General features: G+C 36.3%; 1 protein-coding gene across 1 annotated transcript in view; it reads right to left on the bottom strand.

The window, feature by feature from the left end:
- The window catches only part of ARSB (arylsulfatase B), a gene marked incomplete at both ends in the record, with an annotated part of 150,978 nt that overhangs the window by 54,207 nt on the left and 71,284 nt on the right, over positions 1-25,487 (bottom strand). Inside the window, 2 exons of the mRNA XM_084233405.1 lie at positions 495-565; positions 24,805-25,048. Of these exons, the coding sequence (XP_084089531.1) occupies positions 495-565; positions 24,805-25,048 (315 nt within the window). The remainder of the gene's footprint in view (positions 1-494; positions 566-24,804; positions 25,049-25,487) is intronic.

Genomic DNA, 25,487 nt, shown 5'->3' with positions numbered 1-25,487 from the left:
GGTTAATTTAGGCAATAGGCAGAATCAATCTAAATTGAACCCCAGGCTTGTTAGGAAAGTCCTGTCTGTGAGACCCAACAGGAACTGGGCAGCACCTGGCCAGCCCCATCACAAGATGTGGTGGCGTATTTGACTTTGAGTTTTCAGGAAGGAGGCTGTGGAGCTCAGGTAAGAATAACATCATATCTACAGTGACAAGGAGTCTCTCATATCCCATAGGTCCTCCTTTTAAAGATGGGAATGCTGAGGCCAGGAGAGTTCAATAGCTTAAGGTCCTACAGTCGGTGAGTGGGAGAGCCCAGAACAGAATTCACCCGTGGTGGCACTGAGGCCACCTGAGATCGGTACAACAGATGCATGGAAAACTGCTTACCTTGATGGCAAACCCAAGTGAAAAAAAGAGAAAGCTAGGCTAGAGACACACTAGGTGATAAAACTCTCTTGGTAAGCACATGAGATCTGGTTTAGTAACGAGGGAAAGAAAAGGCACTCACATGGTGAGACGTCCACGAAGTTTGGGTCGATGTTATGCAGCAGCTCCACTCTGGGGGATGGGCTTCCTTCACTAGAAAAGTAAAAATTTAGGAACATTAACTTTTTCTCTCAAATGGGTATAAGTTGTTTTAATATTTCCTTTCCCTGTACTTATAGGAAATAACAGATCTGATAGTTAATAAATATTTTTTAAAATGTTTCTCTTTCAGAGACTTTTTTAAATGAGATTTATTTATTTTTATACAAGAGCTGGGGTACAGGCCAGAGGCGCGGGAGGGTGAGAGGATTCACCAGAGCCAGAGCCAGAGCGGGGAGCAGAACAGGCAGACGACCAAAATATACTGCTGGAGGGAGCAGCGGGCGCAACAGGAGAGGTCTGCTGCACCATGTGGGAGTCTCCCTGGCTGGCCAGGAATCAAACAGTGCTGCAAAGGCTGAGGACAGCTTCATAGCACTGCGCTCAACCCCCTGTGCCACCAGGGAGGCCTGATAGTTAACAAATTTGTCATGAATTTAGGTATCCGAAATCTGCTTTGTGCATCTTCAAGGAGCCATCATTCATCTACATTATAATAACAACTGAACTTTAATGTAAAAACTCCAGTGTCAAGCACATGGCAATGAACAAAAAGAGTCTGGGACCCTCTGCAATCAGTAATGTGTCTGTATTTAAACAAGACCATCCTCTGCCGCAGAAAAATGCAAATTTAAGTCATCTTGCATAGATTCCATACTAAACACTCTCAAGGAAATGAAGAAAGAGCATCTGCCAAGATGGTGGCATCAAAATAACACATGCAATGTAACTTTTACATATTAGCCTATATCAGAAAAAATAATATCTTCCATAACCAAATTTGCAAAATAGGACTTATACAAATACTTGTAGCATACAAATACATGCAAAAAAACCCCGACATCTCTAACATTTAAAAACAATGTACATACAAATATAACCACAGCCTGTATTAGTACTAAAAAGAAAGATGATCACTTAGTTCACGTCTTCAGATTATTAATGGAAGGTACATAGCAAACTATCGGTCAAAAATTGGGTTATATGATTCCCAAAACAGTGTTCTGAAAAAACTGAGAGTATAAACACTACCAAATGTTTGTGGGGTAGACACGAGATATCCATCTCAGAATAAATGACAGTTTTAAAATTGAATGTATTTAATTTTAATGTTCTATATGATTTTCTTGTTCCTCCTTGCTCCATAAAGCACACAGACTAGAGATTGGGAGGGAAATACATGATTGCCAAACCTGAGTTCACAAAAATTTACTCCTATGTTCTGTTCTAAGATTGTTATAGCTTTAGCTCTTGGTATTTAGGTTTATAATCTATTTCAGGTTAATTTTTGTGAATGCTATAAGAATAGGAATCAAATTTCATGATTTTGCACATGGGTCTACAGTTATCCCAGCACCACTTACTGAAGACTATTCTTTCTCAACTGAATTATCTGGCACCTTTGTCAAAATACAGTTGAGTTTAAAACACAGCTTAGGGGGCCTCCCCGGTGGCGCAGTGGTTGAGCGCTGGGTTGTGAAGCTGCCCGCGGCCTCTGCGGCGCCGGTTCGATCCCCGGCTGCTCCCGGGCCACCGGAGGAGGGTCCCACATGGTGCGCAGACCTCTCCTGCCACCCGCTGCTCCCCTCAGCAGTGTACTTTGGTCCTTCTGCTTGCTCTGCTCCCCTCTCTTGCTCTGGTGAATTCTCTCACCCTCCCGCGCTTCTGACTCTACCCAGTGCATGTATAAACAAACAAACAAACAAATAAATAAACATGCCTCTATAAAAAAAATAAAAAAATAAAACACAGCTTAGGTTGAGAATCACTAATCTGGAATCTCACTATATAAATTCTGAATTCTTGATTTTTTTTCTGTAAAGTAAAACCTAAGCTTCTGTAGGGTAAGGAAAAATGTCAGGCTTTTCTGCCCTCCCGCCATCAGGACAGATGATGGATCCTTGCAGTCCTGAATGCATGCCTGATGGCGGGCACCTGCAATAGGGTGTGAGCATAGGTAGATGGGATTCACCTGGGCTGAGACTGGGCTTTTAAGGGCAGTGTCACGGGGACGCCAGCAGAAGCCGAAAGAGAAGCCGAGAAAGAAGCAGCAGAAGCCGAGAGAGAAGCTGAGAACGCCCCAGATAGAGTGAAGACATGCTGGGGGCTGGGAGGCCTGCTGTGAACCAGGTAAATCCCAATAAAAGACCTGCATAAAACCCCTGAGGGCTCCAGGACTCCTCCTTTACCTGGTCTGCTGGATCTTAGAAAACCTGTTTAGTGCCCCTTCCTGCCACTACAGCATCTTTTTAATTTTTTCTTTTTTTAAAATAAATTTTATTTTTATATTCCCCATACAATTGCAACCCCCTTATTTTGACCCCAATCCCTCCCCTCCCTGCCCCCCTCACCTCCCATAGAGTGTCTCTGGTTCATAGTTGTTTGTTGATTTTGATTTTCACTTTCTTATAGTTATCCATTTTCTTGGTCCCTTATTTAAGTTTTCTAGATTCCTGCTATGAGTGAGAACATCTGGTATTTTTCTTTTTCTTTCTGGCTTATTTCACTGAGCATGATCCCTTCCAGCGCCATCCATGTTGCTGCAAATTGCATGTGTTTATCTTTTTTGAATGCTGAGTAATATTCCATGGTGTATATGTACCACATCTTCTTGATCCAGTCACCTATTTTTTGGGCATTTGGGTTGTTTCCAAAGCTTAGCTATTGTAAACAGTGCTGCTATAAACATAGGGGTGCAGGTGCTCTTTGGAATTGATGTTTCTGTGTCCTTTGGGTAAACACCTAGGAGTGGAATTGCTGGATCATATGGAAGCTCTATGTTTAGTAGGTCAGGAAATCTCCACACAGCTCTCCATAGTGGTTGGGCCAGTTTTCACTCCCACCAACAGTGCAGGAGAGTTCCTTTTTCTCCACAACCTCGCCAACATTTGTTGTTGCTAGTTTTTTTAATATGTATGTACCATTCTCACTGGTGTAAGATGGTATCTCATGGTAGTTTTGATTTGCATTTTCCTGATTACAAGTGATGTTGAACATTTTTTCATATGCCTGTTGGCCATTTGCATTTCCTCTTCAGAGAAGTTTCTTTTTAGCTCTTCTGCCCATATTTTGACTGGATTATTTTCTTTGTTGTTGAGTCTCATCAGCTCTTTGTAGATTTTTGTGATCAGTCCTTTATCATTAGTGTTGTGTGCAAAAATGTTCTCCCAGTCTGTGGGGTTTCTCTTTGTTTTTGTTATTGTCTCTTTTGCTGTTCAGAAGCTCTTTAATTTGATATAGTCCCAGCTGTTGATCTTTGCCTTCACTATCACTGCTTTGGGTGATGTGTCTGTAAAGATATCTTTGATGTGCATATCACGTAGTGTTTTGCCTATATTTCCTTCTATGTATTTTATGGTTTCAGGTCTTATGTTTAGTTCTTTAATTCATTTTGAGTTGATTTTTGTGTATGGTTTGAGGTAGTGGTCAAGCTTCATTCTTTTGCATGTAGCGACCCAGTTTTCCCAGCACCATTTATTGAACAAACTTTCTTTGCTCCAATGCATATTCTTTGCTCCTTTGTCAGAGATTAGTTGACCATAAATCTGTGGGTTTATTTCTGGATATTCTATTCGATTCCACTGGTCTGTGTGTCTTTTCTTGTTCCAATACCATGCAGTTTTGATGATTATGGCTTTGTAGTATAGTTTGAAGTCTGGGAGTGTGATGCCTCCATTCCCTTCTTTTTTTTTTTTTTTTCAGGAGAGCTTTGACTATTCGTGTTTTTTGGTGATTCCATATGAATTTCATCAATAATTGTTCTATTTCTTTGAAGAATGACATTGAAATTTTGATTGAAATAGCATTGAATCTGTATATTGCTTTTGGTAGGATGGCCATTTTAATAATGTTTATTCTTCCAATCCATGAGCTGGGGATGTCTTTCCATTTCTTTGTGTCTTCTATTTCTTTTAACAGTATTTTATAGTTTTCTTTGTATAGGTCCTTTAGCACTTTTGTTAGATTTATTCCCAAGTATTTGATTTTTTTTGTTTCGATAATAAAAGGAATGTTTTTTTTTTTTTTTTAATTTCTTCTTCTTCAGATCTGTTGTTTGTGTATAGGAAGGCTCTGACTTTTGCATGTTGATTTTGTATCCTGCCACTTTACTGATTGATGAGTTGAATTAGTTTTTCTGTAGAGTTTTTGGGGTTTTCTATGTATATTATCATATCATCTGCAAATAGTGTTAGTTTGACTTCTTCTTTTCCTATTTGGATTCTGTGTATGTCTTTCTCTTGTCTTATTGCTCTGGCTAGGACTTCCAGTATTATATTGAAATGCAGTGGTGAGAGTGGACATCCTTGTCTTGTTCCAGATCTTAATGGAATTGCTTTCAGCTTTTCACCATTGAGAATGATACTGGCTGTTGGCTTCTCATATATGGCGTTTATGATGTTGAGGTATGTTCCTTGTATCCCAAGAATTTCAAGGGCTTTTATCATGAATGGATGTTGCACTTTGTTGAAAGCTTACTCAGCATCTATTGCTATTATCATACAGTTTTTATATTTCTTTTTGTTGATGTGTTGAATAACGTTGATTGATTTTCGGATGTTAAACCATCCTTGTGTCCCTGGAATGAATCCTACTTGGTCATGGTGTGAATTATCTTATGGATACATTGTTGGATTCTGGTAGCTAAAATTTTATTGAGGATTTTTGCATCAGTGTTCATTAGGGAGATTGGCCTGTAGTTTTCCTTTTTTGTGTTGTACTTGTTCGGTTTTGGTATTAGTGTAATGTTGGCTTCATAGAACGTGTTTGGTATTGTCCCTTCCTTCTCAATTTTTTGGAAGAGTTTGTGAAGGATAGGCACTAATTCATCTCTGAATGTTTGGTAGAATTCATTTGTAAATCCATCAGGTCCTGGGCTTTTGTTTTTGGGGAGGTTTAGATTACCATTTCAATTTTGCTGCTTGTAACTGGTCTGTTTAGGTGTTCTATTTCTTCTTTATCTAGCTTTGGGTGATTGTAGAGTTGTAGGAATTTGTCCATCTCCTCTAGATTGTTGAACTTGTTTCCATATAACTGTTCATAGTAGTTACTGATTATTCTTTTGATTTCTGCTGTGTCCGTTGTGATTTCTCCTCTTTCATTTATGATCCTGTTTATTTGTGCTTTCTCCCTTGTTTCCTTTGTGAGCCTGGCTAGGGGTTTGTCTATTTTATTGATTTTTTCGAAGAACCAGCTCTTGGTTTCATTGATCCTTTGGATTGTTTTTTTAGTTTCGATTTCATTTATTTCTGCTTTGGTTTTTATTATTTCTTTTCTTCTACTGGTTTTGGGGTTTTTTGTTGTTCTTTTTCTAGATCTTTGAGCTTCGAGATTAGGTTGTTTCTTTGAGTTCTTTCTTGTTTCTTGATGTGAACCTCTTCTGCTACATATTTTCCTCTTATTACTGCTTTTGCTGCATCCCATGCATTTAGGAAATTGGTGTCCTCCTTGTCATTCAATTCAAAGAATTTTTTAATTTCTAATTTGATCTCCTCGTTAGTCCAGTGGTCTTCCAGAAGTGTGGTTTTCAATCTCCATGAGGTAGCACAGTTCCTTGCCTTCTTTTTATGGTTTATTTCTAGTTTGATGCCTTCATGGTCAGAAAAGATGGTTGGTATGATTTCAATCTTGGTGTATCTGTTGATGTTTGTCTTGTGTCCCAGTATGTGATCGATCCTGGAGAATGATCTGTGTGCACTTGAGAAAAATGTGTACTCCTTTTTTTGGGGGTTTAGTGTTCTATAGATGTCTGTTAAGCCCAAGTGCTCTAGATCCTTATTTAGGGCTTTAGTGTCTTTACTTATTTTTTTGTCTTATTGATCTATCCATTGTTGATAGTGGTGTGTTTAAGTCTCCCACAACGTATGTGTTTTCTCTGATGTCCGTTTTCAGAGATGACAATAGTTGTCTGATATATTTTGGTGCTCCTTCGTTTGGTGAATATATGTTAATGAGTGTTATTTCTTCTTGAAGTATTGTCCCCTTGATCATAATGTAGTGACCGTTGGGGTCTCTTTTTATCTTTTTGAGTTTGAAATCTGTTTTATCTGATATAAGTATAGCTGTTCCTGCTTTCTTTTTTGGTCCATTTGCTTGTAGGATTGTTTTCCATCCTTTAACTTTGAGTCTATTTTTATCTTTTGTAGCTAAATGTGTTTCCTGGAGACAGCAAAAGGTTGGGTTTTGTTTCTTAATCCAGGCTGCAACTCTGTGTCTTTTTATTGAAGAGTTTAGTCCATTTACATTTAGAGTTAACATTGATATGTTAGCATTTGTATTTGCCACTGTGTTTATCTTTCCTTTGATTTTATTTATTTATTCTTTTAATAACTTTTTTTTGACCTTCTTTCTTTGTTATTCGTCCCTCTGAGGTTCTGGCTTTAGGATTCCTTGTAGTATTTTTTGGAGTGGGGGTTTAGTTGTAATGAAATTCCAGAGTTTCTGTTTGTCTGGGAAGGTCCTTATTCTTTCTTCATAGAGGAAGGAGAGCTTTGCGGGATAGAGTATTCTTGGTTGGCATCTGTTTTCTTGGAGTCTGTTGACTATGTCCTTCCACTCTCTCCTTGCCCGTAGTGTTTCTTCGGAGAAGTCTGATGTCAGCCTGATTGGTTTCCCTTTGAATGTTATCTGTTTCTTCCCTCTTGTCAGTTTCATTATTTTTTCCTTGTCTTGGATTCTTGGGAGCTTTACTATTATGTGTCTTGCTGTATTTTTCCTTTCGTTGTAGAAGTTTGGTGTTCTTATTGCTTCTTGTATATCAACTTTCAGCTCTTTCTTCACATTTGGGAAGTTCTCTTCAATTATCTCCTTGAATATTTTCGCTGTTCCTACATCTCTCTCCTCTCCTTCTGGGATTTATAATTCTTATATTTCCTTTCCTCATGGAGTCAGATAGTTCCCAAAGTCTTTCTTCGGTCTTTTTCCTCCATACTTCTCTTTCCTTTTCTGTTTTGGTTCTTTTTATTTCTGTGTCTTCAAGAGTACTTATTCGTTCTTCCATTTCATCTATTCTGCTTTCATTGCTTTTCCCAGAGTTCTTTAGTGCCTCCATTAATTCTTTGATCTCCTGCATTTCTTTTACTTCCCTCTTTAGGGACTCAATTTCATTCTTCTGATCGTTGATTATTTCTCCCTTTTTATTGTTTTCTTTTATGACTTCTGTCAGTTTTTTAATCATGGCAATTTTAAATTCTCTTTCTGGAAGGCTCAGAAGTTCTTCCAAGTTACTGTCGTTGCAATCTGGGGGGTGGTTTTCTTTTTGTGGTGTGCTTTTTTCCTGAGGAGTTGCTAGGTTGCGTGTGGTTCTTCTACTCCCTACTGTCTGTTTTCTAATTTGCCATATGCATTGGGACACTGTGTTGCTGGGACTGGCCGGCATCTTGGGTGAACTTCTCCGCTCCCCTCTGGCTCCTCTGGGAGCCATCTGTCGGTGTTAAGCAGTCTTTACTGAAGAATGGTCCCTGTTCTAAAATGCTGATGCAGGGACACGCTCCCCTGCGTGCCTGGTCTGCCCCGGCGGTGGGTTCCCGCTCCCCCTCTGGGCTCGGACTGCAGGCCAGAAGAGGCCTGGCGTGGGCGAACTTCCCAGCTTATGTCTGGCTCCTCGGCGAGCCTTCTGCTGGTTTCAGGCAGTCTTTACTGAAGAAACGTCCCTGTTCTAAAATGGCAATGCGGGATGCACTACCTGTGTGCCTGGTCTGCCCCGGCGATGGGTTCCTGCTCCCCCTCTGGGCTGGGAATGCAGGCCAGAAGGGGCCAGGCGTGGGCAAACTTCCCAGCTCACCTCTGGCTCCTCAGGGAGCCTTCTGCTCAAAACCTAAGCATCTTGATTTTAGGGCATTTATGTAATGGGTCCATGTATAATGACAATGGTCAACCTGAAAAGGGAGTCCTAATGTCTCAGCAAACACCTTGAGATGACTTTCTACAACCAGTCCTTTTGGTAAGCGCTTGTATAGAGATAGAAGTACCTGGAGCACAAAATTTTAGCATATGATATAATTTCTTCCTTAAAGGTGTGTGCCAACGTAGGTTAGAGGGAGAAAATAGTGTGATCATAAGAACAGTTTTCAACAATGTCAACTGTTTTCACCATAACCTGTAGAATAGTGGCCACATTAAACTCAGGATTACAGGATTGATTATTGCTATATTACCATATGTGTCAGTTTCTATCAATATATATATGTATATAGTTGACATACTATGTATATAGTATATAACAGTTGACATACTGTGTGTGTATATATATATATATATATATATAAATACTATTATAAGTTTGTGGTATTACCTATATATACACATAGGTAATACCACAATCTTATAGTATTTCTGTGATCCTTTTACACATTAAACTGTTCTAAATTTCCATTTTTACACAACCAAAGCACTTGAAAGTGAACAATGTCAATTGCTTCAATAGTATATGATGTTCCTTCTGACCAGTTCCAAGGGCCCACTCTCATACACAATACAGCACTGTCTTCAAGAGCATAGCTGTTCAGGATTTGCATCTTAACTTCACAAGTTACTGGTGATATAAACTTGACCCTTGTTTTTCTCACTTGCAGATTGCAGATGAAGTACTTGCTTATAGGGTTAAGAGGATTAAATGAGGAAATATATGTAAAGCGCCTAATGCTTGGGATATAGCATTGTTTCAGCTAGTTACTTAAAAACAATACTTTTTTTTTTTTTTATAAAATATGGATCCTGACTTCTGCAGACATGGAAAGAATATAACCTGAGACAAGTCTCTAACCTGAGATACAGACATAAAAATAATTTGCAGATGTAATGGAAAATTAATATTCCTATCCACTCTTCTTGTTGGCAGTAGTTCCCTTTATGAAATACACTGGTATTTAATTTGTAAGCCATGCTATGATATTCTTTCCCGTGTGAGAGTCTCTTTTTAGGAAAGTATCAGTGTCAAATACAGCTTAAGTCATATAATCTACTCATAATGTACTGCGTATTAAAAAGATATACTGCAATCTATTAACTAGAAATTTTTCTTAGCTTCATTTTAGGCAGATGGTATATTTTAGTTATATAAGCAACTGTCTTCACTAGACCATTGATTCCATTTTGGAAATTTAAATCTTTGAATGACTGATGATGTTCATGGGAAATAATATTTCAATAATCATACAAATTGATGAAATACCCTGATTTTAGGTGAACCTAGGTAATGAGAGCTTTTATAACAGCAAATGTTTTAGCTCAAGGCTCATGGAAATCAAGCTTTTTATTAGCTTCTTTAAGGTATGCACCTATGGGACTGTTCATTTGGGTCCTTACTAGACAATGCTCTCTACCCACCCTCTACCTTACTCTAATCCTATGGCAGAAAGCAGACAATTGTGTAAAGAAAAAGAACTGAACCACATTGTTCACAATGATCATTTAATGACAGAGATCCACCTTTAAATCAGTAAATAGGCACGCTTTATGCATGTCCAAATTGGAATTATTTTGACCAGGCTAGTCTGAATAATAGTAGTTAGCATTTACAGGGTACTTATTATATGTCCTATACCATTTTAAATGCTTTCTATGCATTATATTATTTAATCTTTGACACTATGACATAAATATAACCTTGACATGAATGGTGACTTACTAGACCATGTGGTTAAACAGGTAGTAAAACTGGGTTTTGGGTTTGGAGCTCAGGCAGACTGATTTTCAGATTCCCACTCCTAAATACTATGCTGAATTGTCTCCTTAGTAAAATGTATACAAGGCCTCAGTATCTCTTTGAAAGTGCTATGTTTTCATTCATTCAGCTTATTTTTAAGGTTCTATTAGTAAATACCTTTATTAACAAGTGTTAAGTGGATTAAAAAACATGGAATATGTTGGTCAGAAAAAGGAACTCTCAGACACTGTTGGTGGGAAATTTTAGACTCATCAAACCCCTATGGGAAACAGTGTGGGGTTTCCTCAAAATATTAAAAATATATCTACCATATGACCCAGCCATTTCATTCCTAGACATGTGCCTGAAGAATGCAAAAACAGTAATTCAAAGGGATATGTGCCTTCTTGTGTTCATTGCAGCACTATTTACAAGAGCCACATTATGGAAACAATCTAAATACCCAGTCACAGAGTAGTAGACTAAGAAGATGTGATATATATACTACTCAGCAGTATGGAATACTACTCAGCTATTACAAAGAAGATTAATTCTTGCCATTTGTAACAATATGGATGGAACTGGGGAAGAATATGCTCAATGAAAAAAGTAGGAAAGAGAAAGACAAATACCAAATGGTTTCATTCATATGTGGAATAGAGAAACAAATCAAAGAGTCAGACAAAACCAAACCCAAAACAAACCCTAGAAATCTTATTGTAAACTGAGGCTACTAGAGGGGAAAAGAGAGGGTGATGAGCAAAGAGGGTAAGAGATCACAATGGACTATGGTGGAGGACTATGGGTGCCTTAGTGGTGGGTGTGGTGAGGTGACATACATCTGAAGAGGTGTGATCCTATATCTCTGAATCAAATATAGTATTGTAAACCAATGTTTTGAAGATATATGATCTTATATCTCTGAATCATATTGTATTTATAAGCCAATTAAAAAAGAGATAATCATTTTTCTATATCCTGTTGTATTAAAGAACTATTAAAATGATGTTTAGCTAATTGTCTCTGATAACAATTTTAATTTACCCCAAATTTCATATTTTTCATATTCGTTTAAAAATTAAAAAACAAAGCAAGGAGAAACTAATCAGTGACTAGTTTCCAATATGCCATAAATATTTTCTGAAAGTCTACAGTTTCAGACACTGAGATCACAGTACTGTCCAGTTTTAAATAGAGTTTCCAGTTTTTGACTTTCATTTTCCATCTAAAGGGTGGGGCAGTAAAACATTTCCCATAAATAAATGAAATGCTATTACATTCCATACTCCTTTTACCACTAGCTGTTGACCATCTGTCATAAAAAGCCACACCCTAGAAGGCAGTATCAAATTTTCAGAAATAGAAATAGCCATGACAATTTTCTCTGAGATGAAATTTTGAAAATAAATGTAATTAATTAAAACTTAAATACCCACAGAGGAATGTCCATTGATTAACCCTTTGTAAGCAGTGTCATCATCTTTACTTCAAATTAATGAGTTGTTTCTGCGTTCAGGTACTGTGCTGTTTATACCTGTGGGTTTTTTTATTGTTGTTTTTCACTAACTCTCACATAAAAGCTTATGAGGTAAGCTGTGTTAATACTACATTTTACACACGAGGAAATCGATACCTGTCGCTGTTAAGTAATTTGCCCAAGATGACATGAATAATCAATGGAGGAGACAGAATTTGAATCAGATCTAACCACAGTTCACATTTGCTAACCACTGTACTAGTGAAATTACTTGCAGTACTCATTTTGTTATATAGGTGCAGCAGGCGCTATTGCATTTATATAAATCTCACGCTCCTTGAAAAGTCATCTTAACATGTAAATGTTACTATAAATAAAGAGGTTAGACAAGGATATTACAAAATTTTGACTAAATTTTGTGAGGAAATACGTAACTTAAACTCATTTGATAGAGTTATATATGAGGAGAGAGTTCTTCATGTACATTTTTATTAGGGATTCTTATTGAATTTTTTGCGTAGGCTACGTAAGAAGTAAGCATTATTAAAAAATAACTGAATCACACCCTTAATATAATCTTTTCCTACTCATTACTGAAAAATAATTGGTAGGACTTCTGGGTTAGCATCAGAGCAAACCAGCAGGACCTAATATTCCTTTCTTTCAATTTCCATTATTATACCCATGAAGAATTACAAAAAGATGAAAACTGGCAACAATGTTGGAAACTAGAGAGAAGAACAGATGCCAAAGTCCCGAGGGGATTTTCACCAGTGCCAATGCTGAAGAGATTAACAACATATTTTTGGATTCTACCATAAGAATCAAAACCTGATCCCAAAGAAAATAGAAATAGATGAATTCACTTTGTCTACCTCTAGCTCAGAAACCCAGAAACTGCACTAAACAAAAAATGGGTGAGGATTACCTGATTGAGAGTTAGCCCAGCATTTCCCCTACTCCCTCCCCTCCAATTGCATCCCTCTCTACATCCACCCAGGCAGCAAACACCAGCTGACGTGGAAGGCAACAGAAAAAATTAAGCAAGATACATAGCATCCTAGGATGTGAAGCCACCTAACAACAAAAAATATGAAACAATCCTCAGAACAGTACATACTGTTGGCAGAAGATAGAAGTTCTTAGAAGTTCTGTTGTCAAAAAGGTTGATAAAGCAGAGAAAAAAATAGCATATCTTTCATTAAACATTTAACTTACACACACACACACACACTCATTCACTTGATAGCCTTTGAATGCAGGGCTTCTGGTTGGAATTCCCTATTATTTTTATTTCATAAGGCATATATATAATGCTTCACTTTTAGTTTCTAGAGCTGTTTTCTTAAACTGGAGCCTAAGGACATGTGTTTTTCCTGATTTCCACAGAATAACAGTGGCCATCTAAATTTGACTCTTTCCACAAAACAAACATATTGAAAAGAAAAGAAAGTAAATCACCCAACACCCAAGCTTACATTATAAGCAAGAGACAGAACATATTTAAACTTGAATGGACGCGAGGAAAAAAACACAGGAGACCTGAAGGGTCAGAGCTGGTGCCCACCCTAGGGCAGAGTCAGGCTGGGATTATACAAAAGAGGTTGGTGTGGCATTAGAGGGCAAGGGACTCAGATCATGAGTGAGAAACACCAGGGAAAAAGAGATCTCCACCCAAAGTGATAAAACGCTGATACAGGTCTGACACCTGGTGGGTCAGAAGACTGGCTCTTTGGGAGTTAAAAGGAAGGATTTTGAGTATTAAAAAGATAAGAAACAAGGTGGAGAAGCTGCGGGGAAACGGAAACTCTTGTACACTATTAGTAGAAATGTTGATGCAGCCATGATGGAAAACAGAATAGAAAATCCTTAAATATTTAAGAATAGAAATTCCATACAATCTAGTTATCCACTTTTAGGCATCTAATGGAAAAATACAAAAACACTAATTCAAAGAGATATATGCATGCTTATGTTTACTGAAGCATTATCTACTATAGCTAAGAATTGGAAACAACTAAGTGCCTATTGAGATGATTGGATAAAGAAGATGTGACACATCTACACAATGGAATACTACTCAATCATTAAAAAAATGACATCCTGCCATTTGCAACAACATGGATGGACCAAAAGCATATTATGCTTAGTGAAATAAGCCAGATGGACACACTATACGATTCACTCATATGTGGAGGATAAAGAAACTAAACTAATGAACAAAACACAAACAAAATGTTAGATCACTAAGTTCAAAAGAGTGGACATAAGAGGGAAGGGATAAATAGGGTTGGTAAATCAGATAAAAGAGGTCAATTTTGAAAGATGGAAACTAGACTTTTGATGGTAAGTATAATGTAGTAAATGCAGATCTTGATTTATATTCAGCACACAGAAACCTACATAATATTATAAAACAAAGTCAATTCAATACCAATTTTTTGAAAAGAATAAAATAAAAAGTAGGAAGCAGAATGGGAAATGTGCAGGACCAGAGTGGTAATAATCAGTTCTGAGAGGAGCAGACAAAGAACAGGTGCCTTTGAAAGGTGACAGAGGACAGTGATCCATTACCAATAGGGAACAAAGGCAGTGAGTGTTATCATTGCCCTAGTTTTCAACCTCAAGAGAGTGTCTGAGCCCTGGTGCAGGAGAGAGAACCGAGACCTAAATTGAATTGAAGAGACAGCTGAGAGTCAAAGGGAGTTAGAGCCCATAGTACAGAGAAGCAGAGAAGAGAAAGCTGCACAGGAAAAAACCCTTGAGAATTTGCAGAGGGTTCTCTTAGAGTAAGTCGCTGAGTGTTGATTAAAGGTGAAGGGATTACCCAAAACTGGGGGAAGAACCATCTAGATGAATTAAAGGGAACAGTGTTCGGCATTCACACAGGGTTGGGAATAGCACTCCTTCCCATTAACCAGAATGGAAAAACTCTTAATTCAAGGGTACTAGGTAATGAGGGAGAGCTTTGACTCAATAGTGGGTAATATTAGCCCTAGACTACTCTGGACCTGCCTGATAAATCATATAAAACAATACCCAGAAGGATCAAACTGTTTCCAACATTTATAACAATACAAACATATCTAGCATCCAACAAGGTAAATTGCACAATGTCTGGCATCAAATCAGAGATGAAAAGTCATGGAAACATGACCCTTAGTGAAAAGAATAGTCATTCAATCACTATCAACCCAGAACTGGCATAGATATAGGATTTAGCAGAGGATATTTAAAGTTATTGTAACTGTGTGATAGCTATTCAGGATGTTAATTAGAGACATGGAGGATATAAAAAAAAAAAGACACCAAATTGAACTTTCAGAAGTGAAAACCTATAGGCATGAATGAGATGAAAAATAAACTGAATGGAATTAATAGAAGATTAGACATTGAGAAAATTTTATAAACCGGAAGGCATAGCAACAGTATCTACCCAAATTAAATACAGAGGAAATAATCTATTTAATGAGAAAAGCATCAGTAAGCTGTAAGCAACTTAAAGCATCCAGGTGAGAAAACTAAATACACTCATTCTTCTCAAATTAATTTTCAGGTTTTAATCTCATTCAGTCCAATTTATAAAATCTTTTCTTTTAATTTAACAAAACAATTCCAGAGTTCATAAGAAAAAAATTTAAAAAGTAGAATTTGTTAAGAAAATTTTGTAAAGGAAATATAAATGAAGAGATGCATAATTATTTCTACCAAGTATGTAAATATATTCTAAAAAGACAACGATTATAACAGTGAGCTGCTAACATAAGAACAGCTAGCTCAGTGAAGTAATACAGAGGACACCAAGACAGACCTTAGTATTAACAAGAACTTAAAACATAATTAAAGTAGTACCACAAATCAGTGAAAAAGTAAGTATTAATCAATAATAATAATTCTATTATTTCAATTATTATTGAATAATAATTTCATTATTCAATTATCTCAATAATATTGATATAGTATGTTAATAATTTTATTATTTTGATTATTACTGGATGATACTTTCAACATATATTTTCTATATATAATAATTATATAAATTGTCAATCTGGATTGGCTTTGTAATATTTGCAATAAATTACCACTTTAATTCAGAGATTCTTAACTTTTGGCTCAGTGACCATTAAGCTTCATTGGGCTTAATGTCAATTGTCAAATGTCAATTGTTTTTCCTCATCTCTCTTCTTGGAACTGAATCAATAGGGGAAGGGAAAAGTTTTAATAATGTCATATTAAGTTTTTAAGTTATTTTACATCATTAGATAATATCTGATTGTCACGTTACAATATCTGCATTTACAATAGATGAGAAACAGAAGACCATAATGATCAGGGGTTCTGCAGCTGTTTATAGTAAATTAAATGTAAAATAGGTGAAAAAGCTTATGACACATAATCCTTTCAAATATCTTGAAATAACTTATTGACTGCTTATCAAGTTGAAAAATAAAAAACAAAAAAACATACAGAATTGGAAAGAGTTTGGAGAAACCATACCCACAGAAATGACAAACAAGTTCTGCGGCTTGGAATAGGAACAACTGAAGGAACCACTACAGCAAATAACATCATTCACTTCAGAAATGCAGTTTCTTCTAAAACTTTAATACTTTCAAGCAGGTCTAAGAGGAATCAATACCGACAAAACTAGTGAAACCTCTGATGCTCTCAGCACAGTCAATCCTGTTTCTCATCTGTTGCTGGCATTCCTATTTCATGAGGCCCTTTTGTAATCTTCAAAAACTAACATGATCTTGAAAATGCTATTTCCAAGTAAATATTTCACTAGAAAAAAGTTCTGGGCATAGGTCAATTGTCTCTGACATTTGGCTGTCCGTTTGTTTTTGCTGCTTTGGAAAAGAAGCGCCAAGCATCCATATGACTGGTGTTTTTTCCTATCAACAGACTTGAATCCCAAAAGTTCTCTTACAGATACTGAAGGCTAACCTGATACTATGAGAAGCATCAACTTCATCAGGCCTGGGGTGGGAGGCTGGGCGAGGGGAGGTTTAAATAATTTTTCAGGATATTTTATGAAGAAATGAGAGCAGCTCTTCACTTATTAAACAGAAATTTGCTGGATTTCCAGAGGAAAGTCTTGAATGCCTGTTAAATTGTTAGCAGAAACTTTAGGCTTTTTAAATAGAAAAGTCTATTCTCTAATGTAGTAGACTTGTATAACAGCATTGGCTGTATCTCCTGGTTAATGCCCACGTAGCCAACAACATGGAGACTGCTGAAGAATGGAGCACTCCTGTTCCAAACGAGCTTCGTCATCAGGAGCTCAGTTTCTTTTAACATTGAAGAAAGACTTGCAATCTGGAGTTAAGGGTGACCAAATTTTCCCCAATGTCCCAAAATCTTAAAGGTTACATCTGATCAAGATAATCTTAAAACGTGGACTTAAAATCCAAAATTTGGTGATATGGATGAATATCAATGACTTGGACTTTGCCAGAGATAACTTTCATTGTACTGGGATCAGAACAAACTATTCAATTGTTTCTCAACTCAAGTCTACTCTTATTTGGTAATGTTTGCTAAAGAGGTTTAATTCCATGTGCCATTGTGTGCATTTATAAGGCATGGTTTACAACACTTTCACCATCAAATCAAAACAAGACAAAACAAAAATCAAAACTGACTGAATGTCAAGCATGACATACAGGCTGTCACAGCAAAACCACACAAAGATTTCTCCTATTTCTTTAAGTCAAATCTCAACAGCCTTCACATTTAATGCTAGTTTTGCTTTGCTTGGAATTTTTTGTTTTACTTCCTTTGTATCATGGAGTGGGTCTTAACTTTTGCATTAAAATGAGTGAGAATCATAAGTGTTGTGAAGAATGTTTTTCACCTTTTCTATGGAAAAAATGTGCAATTTCCAGTATCATAAAAATGAATTGTATCTAATTTTTTTTGCAAATGTTAGTAAGTTTTCCCTATAAGGCCACAGCTTTCAGAGTCTTGAAGAGATCTATGATTCAAAAACCTGGAAAAAAACAATACTCCTCTGATTTAGATTCTGACCTCACATAACATACACATCATTTCATAACAATTCAAGAATGATATGGAAGAAAATCAAGCCACAACACTTAGAAGAAAACATAAATATTTAGCAATTTCAGGCTGAGAAAAGTTTTCTGAGCAAAAAAAGCAAGAGGAAAACTGATTTCATGGACAAACATGAAAAACATATGCATGTCAAAAAACATCATCAACAAAAATTTTAAAACGGGGAAATATCTGCACAAAATATAACAGTAAAAGATATAACTTAAAAGAGCAAACAGAACAGCAGGAAAATACAAATTTTAGTATATAAACAAAAAAAGTTATAAAATGACTACTTTTTTTAAAAAGATTTATTTATTTATTTATACAAGAACCAGCATACAGGTCAGATATGCAGGAGGGCGAGAGAATTCACCAGAGATGAGTGGGGAACAGAACAGGCAGACCGACTGAAATAAACTGCTGAGGGAAGCAGCAGGTGAGACAGGAGAGGTCTGCCCCATCATGTGGGTATCTCCAAGGCCAGCAGGGATTGAACTGTCACTGCAGAGGCTGCAGACAGCTTCACATTGCTGTGCTCAACCACCTACGCCACCAGAGAGGTCCTAAAATGACTAATTTTAAAAGAGAAAATATGGAATAGGAACATCTAAAAAGTATCTTTAAATTTAATCTTTAATAACCAAAGTTAAAAAGAGATCATTTTACCTACATTAGCAAAGATTCTTTAAAAAGCTATATAAGGAAAAGTTGTGAAGGAGATGAGAATCTCAAAATCTCAAAATCTCATACACAGGAAAATGAGAGTATACTGGCAGTATTTTTGGAAAGCAGTTTTATAATGTCTATCTAATTAAATGGTCATTTTCCAAATACTGTATGATATCACTTATATGTATTAGCTTAAAAAAAAAAAAGGCCGAAGTCACAGATACAGAGAGTAGAATGATGGTTGCTAGGGGCTTGGGAAGTAAGAAATGGGGCATGTTGCTCAAAGGATTTAAACTTCCAGCTATATGTGTACATGTGAAGTTTAGATCATGGATAGAAGCAGAAAGATGTTTAAGGAAAAACTTATCTAGTGTGAATGAGCAAACAATGAGTAGAAACTTTCAAAATAACTGATGAGAGAAAAGGTTCTCAGCTACTTGTTTTCAACTTAGCTATTAAATGGCAATAACTTCCCTGAGACTTTGATACCACTGAGTGCTCTTTCAGTGGCAAATCATAATCTGGTGATTATCTCCAAACTGAAAAATCAACTTGTCAGGCAAGAAGAGAAAACAAACTGGGGCTGGTTAGGAATTTTTCTCCCCAAATAATATGATTTACAAAAAGGGTCAAAATCATTTTGCAGAAAATAAAGAGAAAGCTACCCAATGCATTAAATTTTGCTGTTTGACATTTAAAATATTAACAGATATACTAGTCAAGGTATGGAAACAAATACCTGTCCAAGGAGAGAACAGTAGATCATAGAAATGGGCATACATTGGGATACTACTCAGCAATATGAAGGGAAGAACTCTTGCCATGTGTGAAAACATGGATGGAACTAGAGAAGATAATGTCAAGCGAAATGAGTTAGAAAGAGGAAGATAAATACCAGATGGTTTCATTTATATGTGGACTGCAGAGAAGCAAAACAAAGGGTAAGAGAAAACCAAACACAAACTCTAGAAATCTGATTGTGAGACTGAGTCAACCAGAGGGGAGTGTGGTGGGGTGGGAACAGGGAAGAGGGGGCCTAATGGAGCATGGTGGAGGATTTTGGGGACTTTGGTTGTGAGTATGGTATGAAAACATGCATTTATAGAGGTTTGAACTCTAACCCCCCAAAATAGACCTGCCATATGAGCCTGTAATCTGGATCTACTCAAATAATGCAAAAACACTTACTGGAAGAAATATATGCATGTCTATGTTCACTGCAGCATTATCTACAATAGCCAAGGTATGGGAAGAACTTAAGTGCCCAACGACAGCTGGGTGGATTGAGAATTGAGAAGAGGTAGTACATCTATATATTTATATATAGAATATATATAAAACTAGCTATTAGAAAAATGAACTCTTACCATTTGTAACAACATGGATGGAACTGGAGAGATTATGCTAAGCAAAATAAGAAGGGAAAACACAAATAACAGGTGGTTTTACTCATATGTGGAATATAGAGTAACAAAACAAGGGGTCATACAGAACCAAACTGAAACAAACCTCAGAAATATGACATAAAACTGAGATTACTAGAGGAGGAGGAGGAAGGTGTGGAGCACAGAGTGTGGTGGGGTAGAGCACAATGGACCATGGTGGAGGACTATGGGCACCTTGGTGATTGGTGTAGTGAGGAGATATACATCTGAAGACATGTCATCCTATAGTGTTGAAAACCAATGTTAACTTTAAAAATATATAAAAGGAATAAAATTCCTAAGCACTTAGTGTGTACTAAAAAAGAATTTAGGGTCTGAGAAAAAAGTTGTTGCTAGAAGAATCTAATACTTTCCACAAACTAATAAAATAATTACCTCAATTTCAAAAATAAAATAAAACAAAGCTAAATGGAAATGGCTTTACTTGCTCCTTAAAATATTAGTAAATAAAATCAGCTGCACATTTTCAGGTCAAAGAGAGATATGAACAAACACAGACCCAGGAGCCTTTTTCACACAGGATACTGCAGGCAGCAGGGCTATTATAATCTGCATGATGAATTCATCTAGTAAATCAGTATAAACTTAAAGTGAATTGAAAAATGAATAAAATGCTAAACAATGAAAAAGGATTTTTGCAGTTTGAAAAATGGTGTTTTACTTTAATTATTTTACTTTTCATTGAAATAATATTGCATTATAACATTATATAAATTGCAGGTGTTCACTGAAACTTGAGAAACAAGATCTATATATACTACATTAAGTTTACCACTAAAAGTCCAAATCTCTCCTTCACCATGCCATTATATCCTTTTCCCCAATTACTCAGCCTTCTTCCCCCTTCCCTCTGGTAACCTCTAATTTGGTCTTGTAACTTCAAAACTTATTTTTGTTTTACTAGTTTATCCATTTGTTCTCTCTACACACCACATGTGAGTGAAATCATACAGTGCTTGGCATTTTCTGTCTAGCTTACTTCACTAACCATAATTCCCTCAAGTCTATTCAAGTTGTTGTAAATGGTCAAATTTCATCTTTTTTTTTTCCAATAGTTGAATAATAATCTTTGTGTGGATATACCACATCTTCTTATCCAATCCTCTATTAATGAGCATGTTTCTAGTTATTGGCTAATGCAAATAGAGCTGCAATAAACAGGAGGGGTATGCACATGTTTCTTTGAATTAGTATATTTGGTTTTTTGGTAAATACCCAAAGTGGAAAAGCTGGATTGCAAGGAATTTCTGTTTAATTTTTTGAGAAATCCCTGTACTGCTTTCCATAATACCTGCACCACTTTAACTTTCTGTCAACATTATATTAGGCTTTCCCTCTCTTCACATCCTCTCCAACACTGTTTCTTGTATTTTGGATAATAATCATTCTCAGAGGTATGAGGGTGATAATATCAATCTTTCAGTGAACACCTGCAATTTATATGTTTTGGCTTGCATTGCTCTAATAATAAGAAATGATGAGCATCTTTTCATATGCTTATTGTCATCTGTATGACCACTTTAGAGAAATATCTATTCAAATCTTCTGTCTGTTTTTTAATCAGGTTGTTTGGGATTTTTCATTTGTTTGTTTTAAGTTTTATGAGATCATTGGATATTAAGCCCTTGTCAGACATATTATGTGTAAATATCATCTCCCATTCAGTGGGATCTTTCACTTTGATACAAGTTTCTTTCTCTGTGCAGAAACTTTTTAGTTTGATGTTATCCCATTTGTTTATTTTTCATTTTGTTTCTCTTGCAATTGGAGTCCAGTACACAGACACATTTCTAAGGCACATGTCAAGGAATGTATATGTTTTCCTTGTTGTATTTTATGGTTTCAAGTCTTACATCCAAGTCTTTAATCCAGAAAAATGATTTTTAACTATATTTCTTGAGTTAATGTTGATTTACAATATGATATATTATTCACCTGTACAAATACAAATGTTATCACACCATGCCCACCACCAAAGCATTAATAATCTTCCCTCTGCCATTGTCCATTGGGGCTCCTCTTACTTTTCTTCCCACTCATCTCTATCCTTCCATTCTGGGAGCCTCAGTTCTGATTTCAGATTTGAGTGTTTGTTTGATTTTTTTTTTTTGTCTGTTCCTTTGCTTTGTTTTCTTTCTTTATATTCCACATCTGAGTAAAATCATCTAGTATTTATCATTCTCCCACTGACACCTCCCTTAGCATAATACCTGTAGTTCCATCTATGTTTTAGAAAATGATTATTTCTTTTTCATAGCTGTGTAGTATTCCATTGTGTATCTTTTTTATCTACTAATCTGTCATTGAGCACTTAAGTTGTTTCAACAGTGTGATTTTTGTAAACAGTGCTATAATATTTCTTCAACTTAATGTTTTTGCATTCTTCAGTTAGATATCTAGGAGAGGGATTGCTGGATCATATGGTAGGTCTACTTTTAATATTGTGAACAACCTTCATGCCATTTTACAGTTGTTTTCATTGTGTCATGAAATGTGTTTTGAAGCATTTCTCTTCTTAAGATTTTTGGAAGCATGTAAGAAGGATAGATACTAGTTTGTTTGCAGGTTTGGTTGAACTCACTAATAAAACCATCTGATACTGGGTTTTTAGGGGAGAGGGAGAATTTTGATTACTGTTTCAATTTCTTTACTTGTAGTCTATTCAAATGTTATGTTCTTCCTGATTTAGCCTTGGGAAGTTAAGTGATACTAAGAATTTACCATTTCTTCTAGATCTTCCATAGCGATGCTCATAGTAGTTTCTTATAATTCTCTGTCTTTCTTTGATGTCTGTTATAACTTCTCTTTCTTTTATGATTTTATTTATCAGTTTTTTCCTTTTTAGTCATAATGAGTGCAGAAAGGGGTTTGTTTATTTTATCCTTTCCAAGAACCAGCTCCTGGTTTCCTTGATCTTCGTGCTCTTTTTTTAAACTCCCATTTTATTTATTTCTGCTCCAATTTTTATTATTTACTCTTCTTTCTATGGACTTAGGTTTCATTTGCTTTTCTTTTTCTAGTCCCTTAAAGGTGTAAGGTTAGATTACTTGAGATCTTTCTTGTTTCTTGATAGGCCAGTATTATATAAAATTCCCTCTTAGTACTTTCACTGTGGCCCATAAGTTCTGATTGCGTGTGCCTTCATTTCCTTTGTCTCCAATAATTTTTGAATTTCCCCTTTTATTTCCTTGTTAACCCAATATTTATTCAATAGCATGTTGTTTTGGCTCCACATATTAGAGATTTTTCCTATTTTCTTAGTGGTTAATTTCCAGTTTGATATCACTGTGACCACAGAATCAACAATTTGATATGATTTTAATCTCTATGAATTTATTGACACTTGTTTTGTGACCCAACATATGGTACATACTCATGAATGACCTATGTACACTTTAGGAAAATGTGTACTCAGCTTTGGGGTGGGGAGTGCATTACCCAAAAAATGTCTATTAAGTCCACGTGGCCTAACTCATTATTTAAGGCTTTTGTTTGTTTGCTGATTTTCTGTCTGATTGATATAGCCATTGATATAGCTAGGGTGTTGAATTTCCCTACTATTATTGTGTTGCTATTGATGTCTGTTTTTTAGGTTTGTAGTGCTCCATTTTTTTTTTTTTTTTGGGTGCATAGATGTTGATGAGTATTGTTTTCCTGATGTGTTGCTCCCTTGATCATTCTATAATGCCTATCCCATCTCTTGATACCTTTTTAGCTTGAGTCTATTTTATTTGATATAAATATTGCCTTTCCTGCTTTTTTAGTGTATATTTGCTTGTAGGGTTGTTTTCTAATCTTTTACTTTAAGCCTATGTTTACCTTTGGAACTCAGATGGGTCACCTGAAGACAAAAGAAAGTTGGGTTTAGTATGACTCAACCAGTTTCTCTGAACCTTTTGATTATTGAATTACAGATACTGACATATAGGGAAATTATTGTGTGTGTGTATATATATGGATGTATATACGTGTCTATGGGTATGTGTGTGTATACACATAGATATATAGGAATATATAGAGAGAATTCTGTAATCCATTCATCTATTCTGTAAAAACAATACTGCCAGTATAAGTGCATGTAGATATAAATTGGATATATGTACTAATCTAACATTTAGTAAGCATATAACAAATGCTTATAAAGCATATACTTTTAAAAGGATGAGATAAAATTGAATATAAATACAAGTTTCAAAGTTTTCTTCTTTTACCTTCTCAGTGTGTGGCTCTCCACTGTGGGGGCGATTGTTCTAACTTTGGTGGCTAAACAGGAAAAGGAATACTACCATTTCCAAAGTTGAGTCTGGGCTCTGCTTCCCAGACTATAGCTCCTTCATTTCTTCCAGCTCTCTTGTTCACAAAAGACTGTCAAATTTCCTTCATATCATCCTATAAGAGGCCACCTTGTTTTTGTATGTGTTTATTCATTTATTACATATACAAACATACTATAAGAATATAAGCCCCATGTGAGCTAGGATCTTAGATGTTTTGTGTTTTCCCTCCACTTAGTATAGGACTTTGCACACAATATGGGGGCAGTTAGAAACTTTTTATGCACAACTGCTCTCCAGCACACATTCCAGATCCTTCCCTTTTTCTGGGTTCTACATTCTCCTAGGAGGAATAAAGCAGGTTTCTTGATGTTCTGCAGGATGCAAATAATACTCAACCCTTTCTTAGAGAAACTTCTCTGCTTAAAGAACTCCTGTAGAGAATAAGTCTGTGACAATTTTCCTCTTCATGTAAAACTTAGAGCCACAGTCATAAACCGAGAAATTTAAAACAAAACAAAACAAAACAGTATTTCTAAAGGAATTTTTTAATTTAAAAGCTGAACTATGATTTTCAAAAAAATCATAAGCTACCATTCTCACTTCAAGCTTCGTATGGAGTATCTGTTCTGGTAGGAAAAAAAGAAAAATGTACAAGTAGGTACCTGATGGTTTTCCACATGTCGAAGCCGTCCAGAGGCTTGGTGCCATTGGTGCTTCCCCTGGCCAGCTTCACGAGAGTGGGCAGCCAGTCAGAGATATGGATGAGCTCCCGGTTCTTCACACCCTTCTGTTTCAGCAAGGGACTTGCCACAAAGCCCACTCCTCGAACGCCTCCTTCCCATAGGCTCCATTTTCTTCCTCGAAGGGGCCAGTTATTACCCCCTGCCAAAGTCTGCCCTCCATTATCTGAAACACAATTAGGTCTTGATATTAGGACAATATTAATGATTAAATACATTTCAGAACAAAAGACTTCTCTGCATGTTGTTACTGAATGGTGTTTAAAGGTTAGAACACTCCTCTTAACCCTCTCCCATACCCAGTACTCTTCTCCCACCAACTCTATCCACCACTACCAGACATAACCAGAGGTAGCAAGGCACAAATCTGACAGAGACCTTCAAATCCTCCATGGATGAACTGGGAGAACATTTTTGCACCCAACACTAATGATAAAGGACTGATCACAAAAATCTGCAAAGAGCTGATGAGACTCAGCAACAACAAAGAAAATAATCCAGTCAAAAAATGGGCAGAAGAGCTAAAAAGAAACTTCTCTGAAGAGGAAATGCAAATGGCCAACAGGCATATGAAAAAATGTTCAACATCACTTGTAATCAGGGAA

Source organism: Talpa europaea (assembly GCF_964194135.1).
Source record: "Talpa europaea genome assembly, chromosome: 5".
Taxonomy (NCBI): domain Eukaryota; kingdom Metazoa; phylum Chordata; class Mammalia; order Eulipotyphla; family Talpidae; genus Talpa; species Talpa europaea.
Note: the sequence above shows the minus strand (reverse complement) of the source record. Positions and strands in the feature narration are given on the sequence as shown.